At 46.6% G+C, this 8,792-nt stretch overlaps 1 protein-coding gene and 1 pseudogene across 1 annotated transcript; both read right to left on the bottom strand.

Annotated features, from left to right (window-relative positions):
- Positions 1-852: 852 nt before the first annotated feature.
- LOC102253655 (beclin-2-like) lies at positions 853-2,460 on the bottom strand. Its single transcript, XM_014530101.1, is given in 2 exon segments — positions 853-2,004; positions 2,249-2,460. Coding segments are annotated over 2 exon segments (1,305 nt in total). The 5' UTR covers positions 2,402-2,460.
- Positions 2,461-5,971: 3,511 nt separating this feature from the next.
- The window catches only part of LOC102253064, a 9,837-nt pseudogene continuing 7,016 nt past the window's right edge, over positions 5,972-8,792 (bottom strand).

Below are 8,792 nucleotides of genomic sequence, written 5' to 3'. Positions count from 1 at the left end.
AGTAGGGAGTGTGCAAGAGGCAGCTGGTCGATGTTTCTCTCTCATCGATGTTTCTAACTCTCTATCCTTCTCCCTTCCTCTCTGTAAAAAATCAATAAAATATATTTTTTTAAAAATAATAATAAAAAAAAATAAAAATATATTGTTTTATTGATTTCAGAGAAGAAGGGAGAGGAAGAGAGAGAAACATCACAGATGAGAGAGAATCATTGACGGGCTGCCTCCTGCACGCCCCCCTCACTGGGGATCGAGCCTGCAACCGGGCATGTGCCCTGACTGGGAATCTAACTGACAACCTGGTTCATAGGTCAACACTTATTTTCTTATTAAAAAAATGAAGACCTGTACCTTGCTCCTTACCACCCCCTCTCCTCTTATCCCCACCCTGTTCTTTCCCTCCACAGAGCTTCTTCCCATCACCTTCCCATTTAACCTTTGCTGCCATTTTGAATTTGTCCAGGTGAGGAAGGGGAAGGAGGAAAGTACAAGAGGACAGGGTTGTGCTGGAGAAGGCACAATGGCCTTGCTTTGCTGTGGGCAATTCTCTCATTCCTCTTCGATTAATTTCTGTGTCATTTATTACTAAAGTTATAAACTTGTCGTATGTTCAGTTTTACAATTGATCTGATAAGATACTATAAAGCAAAGAAACCCACAAATTTATTTTATTTCTTTATTTTGTTATTTTCCATCACCATTTATTCCCCCATACCCCGGTCCATGTACATGAATTCTCTTTTTTTGCTCAATCCCTCCACCCCTCTCACCCGACCCCAACAGAGCTGTCTGCCTGTTCTCTATGGGTCTGTTTCTATAGTGTGTTCTTTCTCTTAGCATAATGTTCAAAGGCAGTTATTTGTGAGGATACCTTAAGGAGACCCAGTCCAGACTCCACTTAAAATTTGTAAGCATGAGCTTGAGTGCCTTTGTCCACTGCTCCTTCCTGTTCAGGTGGGTTCTGATGGAGTAGAATTCACCGGATCCTGGGTCCTCCATCAGGCCCTGCTCCACGTGGATCCTGGAGGACATGTAGAGAGCTGGCTCACCCTTCTTGGCCTCCTCATTGAACTGCTGCATGCAGTCCAGGAAGGCCACCATGGCCTGGTCAAACTTGCTGTTCAAGAGTGAGTTCTTCCCCCCTGTGCAGAACAAGGGCAGCTCCTCGGGGTCCTCTGTCAGTGACTTCAGGTAGGAGTGGTCCCCGCGGGGGACGAGCTGGTACCTCTGAAACTGCAGACCCACTGTGTTGGACAAGGCCAGCAGCAGCAAGGCTGTGTGCCCCCAGGCTGCATTGATCTCCCTCCAGCTCACCGGGACAGTGGGGACACAACCCAACCTGAAGCTGATGATGGCGGCCAGGGGGCCATCACAGCAGATCTCAAACGCGGCCTTGAAGGCGTTGGTTCTCTTCAGCCAGGCCAGCTGGGTCTGGGCGTACAGCAGCCGGTCCTCCAAGCTCAACAGCTCGTCCTGCAGTTCCTGTTGTTGCCACTGAAGTTCACCGAGGTCCCTGTGGCTCTGCCTTTCCTGCTGCTCCAGCGTCTCCGTCTCTGCCCGGGCTGCCTCCAGGGCCACAGCTGTCCTGTCTCGGTTCTTCTCCACCTTCTCCAGCTCCTGGACCAGCCTGGCTTCCTCCCGCTCCAAGACCTTCAGCTCCTGCTGCAGCATCTTCCTCACGTCCTCACCTCATCCATCCCTGGTCTCCAAACAGCGCTTATAGGTCTGACTGTCAGACTCTGAGATCCTGAGCTGCTTGTCCAGCTGCCCCAAGAGACTGTCAGTGCAGTCCTCGCACAGGGGGTGGTCCATCTCTTCACCGGGTAGGACATCACAAAGGTCGGCGATGGTCCTCTGGATGCTACTGAGAGTCCTCTCAGAGGCCAGTTCCCCGAGCAGGGTGAAGTGGCTGGGATCGTCCCTGGACATCTCCCCGTCATCAGGGATGGTCCAGCCGGAGGCACTCCCCTGCAGCTCTTCCAGGTCCGTCTCCTTCCTGGAGGCAGAGAAAGGCATTGGGGGTCAGAGGACCTTCAGCTAAAGGAACTGAAGAGTCCCTCCTTGTCTAGGACCCTTGCTTTTATTAATACAATTTGTCCTAAGGCAAGGTGGAGATAATACACTTCAAAGGGTAAGGTTTCAAAGGTTACAGAAGCATTGTTAGAATGGGGGAATTAGCCTACCTCTGTTCAGGTGTTTGGCAGGTAGGAGGCAATAACATGTAGATTAAGGTGCCTTTTAACTGTCAGGCAGTCCGAGTCAGCTTCAGGGGCCGGCGGCAGAAATGGCAGAGGAAGGGGATGGAGGACATGGTGGAGGTCTTGATTTTCACCCTTGACTCTAAGTTCCCTCTGGCTCCCGTGTTCCTTCTCCATTTATACTTTGTAAGGGCCTTTAGGGGCATGAGTTTTAAAATGCATATCTCATGTGTCACTCTCCACCTCCAACCTGACCCTCCCTAGATACCAGGGAGTGAGTCTTTCTCCAAGAATTAAAGACAAGCATCTCATTTCTTTAACATTTTTAAGGCATATCATCTGAGTAATCTTCCTACACTTGATCTTAGCCAAAAGGCCCTGAATTGAGAGTAACCTTCCTAAAACTAAAATCTGATCATGGTGCTTCCCTCCTTAAAACATGTAATGCCTTGCCCTAACCGGTTTGGCTCAGTGGATAGAACGTCGGCTTGCGGACTCAAGGGTCCCAGGTTCGATTCCAGTCAAGGGCATGTACCTTGGTTGCGGGCACATCCCCACTGGGGGGCGTGCAGGAGGCAGCTGGTCGATCTCTCTCATCGATGTTTCTAACTCTCTATCCCTCTCCCTTCCTCTCTGTAAAAAATCAATAAAATATATTTTAAAAAATGTAATGCCCTTATCTGACCTTGAGATAAGGTCTTAACCTCTCTTATTTTTTAATATATTTTTATTGATTTCAGAGAGGGAGAGAGAGATAGAAACATCAATGAAGAGAGAGTATCACTGATCGGCCGCCTCCTACTGGGGATCGAGCCCATAACCCGGGCATGTGCTCTTGACCAGAATCGAACCAGGGACCCTTTAGTCCACAGGCCGATGCTCTATCCATGGTGCCAAACTGGCTAAAACTCTTTAATTTTTAAAGACTTTTAAAAAAATCTTTATTGTTTGTTTGTTTGTTAATAAGTCTTTTCTAGCGAGATAATTAGCAATTTTTCTCTGCCATGGTCCCTGCCCCTCAGCCCACTCAGTAATTCTTCTCTGCCAGGCCCCTGCCCCTAGCACATACATGTCAGCAATGATTTTTCAGTTCTGGATGGTGGACAAACGTTGGCAATGCAGGTCCGACCCTCTCTGGTTTGGTCCTGGGCAGCCTGCAGCAACTCGCTCTATCCACTGAGCCAAACCGGTTTCGGCTAATGAGTCACTTTTGTTGTTGTTGCTAATCCTCAACCAAGGACACTTTTCCATTAATTGTCCCAGCGAATGAAAGGACCCTGGTCTCTTCAGTCCACACGCTGGCCCTCCATCCACTGAGCCAAACCAGTGAGGGCCACAAACGGTGTGGATTTCAAAACAGCTTCGCCTGGCGCAGGGCTCAGCACACTATTTCACCTAAGGGCCAGACAGCAAATGTTCCAGGTCTCGTGGTCTCTGTCACAGCTCAAAGCAGCCAGAGGCGATAGGTGAGTAAATGGGCGTGGCTGTGTTCAGTCAAACCTCACTGGGGGACACCAGCATTGGAATCTAAAATAATTTTTCGCCTATCTTGAGAGATCATGCATTTGTGTGCTTTTCCTCGCAACCATTGGAAAAGGTTAAAACCATTTTAGCGTGTGAGCTGTACAAAGCCAGGCGGCCCCTGGGGAACAGTGTGCTGGAACTGGGCTGGACCAGGGCTCCGCTGGGACGATCCTTGATGGGTTTATTAAACGAGATAACCAGGCCTCACTCTCAGGGTTTCTTTTTCTTTCCTTTTTCTTTTTAATTGATGAGAGAGAGAGAGAGAGAGAGAGAGAGAGAGAGAATTTGTTGTTCTATTTATTCATGCATTCATTGGCTTGCCCTGTCTTCCCTGCTGCCCCAGTCTGAACGCTAGATATGTTCGTGGATTCATCTGTCTGTTGCCTTTGTCCCACCTGTCCCCCACCACGACCAGACAGTTACCCCTGCTTTTTTTTTTAATTTTTAATTTTATTTATTTATTTATTTTTTAATCCTCACCTGAGGATATTTTTTCCATGGATTTTTAGAGAGCTTGGAAGAGAGAGAGAAGGAAAGACAGAGAGAAATATCGATGTGAGAGAAACACATGGATTGGTTGCCTCCTGCATGAGCCTGCAACCAAGGTATGTGCCCTTGACCAGAATCGAACCCGGGACCCTTCGGGCCCCAGGCCGACGCTCTATCCACTGAGCCAAACCAGACAGGGGCATCCTCAGGGTTTCTGTTTGAGAACGTTTAGGGAGGGGCCTGCATATCCCAAACAGGCTCCCAGGGGACCTGCTGCTGCAGATCTGGTGACCACACCCTTTGAGAACGAGTGGCCTGGAACTCCAGAATGGCCACTGCCCGGCAGTCACTGTGCCTAACAGCTTGCAGGTGGCATCTACATTCAGAATCAGCTAAGACGGTGGTCCGGAGCCCTAACCGGTTTGGCTCAGTGGATAGAGCATCGGCTTGCGGACTGAAGGGTCCCAGGTTCGATTCTGATCAAAGGCATGTACCTTGGTTGCGGGCACATCCCCAGGAAGGGGGTGTGCAGGAGGCAGCTGATCGATGTTTCTCTCTCATCGATGTTTCTAATTCTCTATCCCTCTTCCTTCCTCTCTGTAAAAAATCAATAAAATTTATAAAAAAGACTGTGGTCCAGAAAGGCCAGGCATGGCTGCCCTCAGAGATGCCTGGGACCAGAGGGCAACCGGGTCAGGGATAGGGCCTGCAACCGAGATACAGGCCCTGGCCTGGAATTGAACCTGAGACCCTTCATTCCATGGGCCGATCATCTATCCACAGAGCCAAACTGGCTAGGGCCATTGGTTGATTTCTTTAAAATAATCTGTTGATTTCGGAGAGAAAGAGAGGAGAGAGATAGGAACATTACTGAAGAGAATCATTTTTTTGTCCACCTCCTACACTTCCCCTACTGGAGATCAAGTTCTAAACCTGGGCATATGCCCTGATCAGGAATCCAACCATGACCTCCTGGTTCATAGGTCGGTGCTCAACCACTGAACCACACCTGCCACACCAGTCAGGACACTTATTTTCTCATTAAAAAATTGAAGACCTGCCCTAGCCAGTTGGGCTCAGTGGATAGAGTGGCCTGCAGACTAAAGGGTCCTGGGTTCAATGCTGGTCAAGGGCACATGCCTGGGTTGTGGGCTCGATCCTCAGTAGGGGGCGAGCAGGAGAAACCAATCAATGATTCTCTCTCATCCAGATTTCTATCTCTCCCTCTCTCTTCTTCTCTAAAATCAATTTTATATATATAATTTAAAGACCTCTACCTTTCTCTTTACAACCCCCTCTCCTCTTATCCCCACCCTGTTCTTTCTCCTCTACAAAGCATTATCCCATCACCTTTTCATTTAATCTTTGCTGCCATTTTGAATTGTTTGTCCAGCTGGGGAAGGAGGAGGAAGGTACTTGAGGATAGGGTTATGCTGAGGAAGACCCAATGGCCTCGGCTTCCTGTGGGCAATACTCTCATTCCTCTTAATTTCTTTATCATTTATTACTAAAGTTATAAACCTGTTATACTTTAAGTTTTACAATTGATATAAGATATTTTTCAAGCAAAAAAAAAAAATCCCTCTCCCTCCTAGAAAAAAAAAAAATCATGTTTTTTCCCCCTTAATTTTATTTTGTTATTTTCCATCACCATTTATTCCCCCCATGTCCTCTTACACATACACCTCCCCAAATGCAATCACCACACTGTGGTCCATGACCATGAATTCTCTTTTTTTGCTCAATCCCTCCACCCCTCTCACCCGACCCCAACAGAGCTGTCTGCCTGTTCTCTATGGGTCTGTTTCTATAGTGTGTTCTTTCTCTTAGCAAAATGTTCAAATGCAGTTATTTGTGAGGATACCTTAAGGGTTGTGGACTTGATCCAGAGTGTGGGGTGTGCAGGAGGCAGCTGATCAGTGATTCTCTCTCATGAGTGATGTTTCTCTCTCTCCCTCTCCATTCCTCTCTGAAATCAACAAAAATATATTTTGAAAAAAACAAACACTGACCTCAATTCCTCAACCACAATAAGGTTGTGAAGCCATAGGGCCTGTCTGTCCCAGTGTCCAGCAGAAGGCAGCGTGCCAGCCACCCAATCCTGGAGGGGCAGGTGTGGTCTTGGAGTCTCCCGGGCTGTGGCCTGGGGCTTCAAGCCTACGTGCATGGCTAGATCACATGTCAGGGACATTGTTCTAGCAGGAAACACTTTATTTAAAAATATATTGTTTTATTGATTTCAGAGAGGAAGGGAGAGGAAGAGAGAGAAACATCACTGATGAGAATCATTGACTGGCTGCCTCCTGCACCCCCCCCCAACCCCTTACTGGGGATGGAGCCGGCAACCGGGCATGTGCCCTGACTGGAAATCTAACTGACGACCTGGTTCATAGGTCAACACTTATTTTCTTATTAAAAAATTGAAGACCTGTACCTTGCTCCTTACCACCCCCTCTCCTTTTATCCCCACCCTGTTCTTTCCCTCCACAGAGCTTCTTCCCATTACCTTCCCATTTAACCTTGCTGCCATTTTGAATTTGTCCAGGTGAGGAAGGGGAAGGAGGAAAGTACTCCCAGTGTCTTATGTCCATTGGTTATGCTTATATGCATGCATACAAGTCCTTCGGTTGATCTCTTACTCCCCTCCCTTCTGCCCCCCAACCCTCTCTGGCCTTCCCACTGCAGTTTGACAATCAGTTTGAGGCAGCTCTGCCTCTGTATCTATTATTGTTCAAAAGTTTGTAATGGTCTTTATTATCCATGAATGAGTGAGATCATGTGGTATTTTTCCTTCATTGACTGGCTTATTTCACTTAGCATAATGCTCTCCAGCTCCATCCATGCCGTTGCAAATTGTAAGAGTTCCTTCTTTTTTACAGCCGCATAGTATTCCATCGTGTAGATGTACCACAGTTTTCTAATCCATTCATCTACTGATGGGCACTTAGGCTGTTTCCAAATCTTAGCTATGGTGAATTGTGCTGCTATGAACATAGGGGTGCATATATCCTTTCTGATTGGTGTTTTTGGTTTCTTGGGATATATTCCTAGAAGTGGGATCACAGGGTCAAATGGGAGTTCCATGTTTTGTTTTTTGAGGAAACTCCATACTGTCTTCCATAGTGGCTGCACCAGTCTGCATTCCCACCAGCAGTGCACAAGTGTTCCTTTTTCTCCACATCCTCTCCAGCACTTGTCGTTTGTTGATTTGTTGATGATAGCCAGTCTGACAGGTGTGAGATGGTACCACATTGTTGTTTTTTGCTGCATCTCTCGGGTGGTTAGTGACTTTGAGCATGTTTTCATATGTCTCTTGGCTTTCTGAATGTCCTCTTTTGAAAGGTGATTTAGATCCTCCTTTGCCCATTTTTTGATTGGATTGTTTATCTTCTTTTTGTTAAGTTGTATGAGTTCCCTATAAATTTTGGAGATTAGGCCCTTATCAGATATGACGTTGGCAAATATGTTTTCCCACGCAGTGGGTTTTCTTGTTCTTTTGTTGATGGTTTCTTTTGCTGTGCAGAATGCAATACCAATCTTGTTGATAGAACCAGCCTACATTCTTTCCTTTGGTCAAATTTGCCATTTTTCTTAGGAAATAATCAGTCTCGGGTTTTATTTTGTACCATCACAAAGAGAGATTTAAGCCTAGCTTATTAAAATCCAAAATCGGACTGTGCGCACATTTCATCCCAAGCTAGTTTCTCTCTTTATGAGCACAGAAATCCCAGACACATTTCTAAATTTTGTAAAACTTTTCCTGGTGAGAAGGAAACTTTAAATTAGCATATTCGGGGAGGGGCATCCATATTGGATCACCACGTGGCTCCTTCCTTCCCTTCCCCCACATCCTGCTTTGGGGGAAGTTTCAGCCAATGACTCAGATGGCGTATTTTTTCCCAAAGTCATGCTTAATAGAAAAACAGATTTTAAATGTATCCTATTCAGGTTAGGGAAAATGCCTTTAAGCCATTCCCAACAGGTGACCACATGTGTGACTCAACCCTGTTGAGTCCCCAGGTCATATCAACCTTTTGGTGAAACTCTTGAAATTATGACATCCTGGAATTGGTTCCCGGCAGTATTCCCTCCGTATGACCTATTTGAGATTAAAAACCTTTTTCTAATGAATGACATTCTTCATTAGCTGCAAGTTCAGCTTGTCCCAGGATACCAAGGCCAGCCCCTACTCTTCCAAGTATTCCCCTTTTGCTTCTTTTAGGGGCCAATGTTGTTGGATCCACCAGGAATGTTGTTGCCATTGGGTAGTTATGGCTTGGGAGCAGTTAGGGTATACTGAGTGGACCCAAAAATGTTGAGTTTCCCATGCCATAGTTAAATGGGTGAAGGTGACCCCCAAATGAGCTAGAGTTTAAGTATTCCATAGGGCTTCCCACAAGCGTTCAGGATGCAAGGATGGTGGGGTAGTTAGACATATCTACCCACCAAGTGATGCCAATAATTTCTGAAATGGGATCTATTGATTTTTTTCTTATTTCACAGACATCCAGCCACAAGAGCATGGCTGGTGAGTCCGAAGACAAGATATACTATGACAGATAGGACAGGCTGCTGCAAGCCTTT

Source organism: Myotis brandtii, unplaced genomic scaffold (assembly GCF_000412655.1).
Source record: "Myotis brandtii unplaced genomic scaffold, ASM41265v1 scaffold717, whole genome shotgun sequence".
NCBI classification, from domain to species: Eukaryota; Metazoa; Chordata; class Mammalia; order Chiroptera; family Vespertilionidae; genus Myotis; species Myotis brandtii.
Note: the sequence above shows the minus strand (reverse complement) of the source record. Positions and strands in the feature narration are given on the sequence as shown.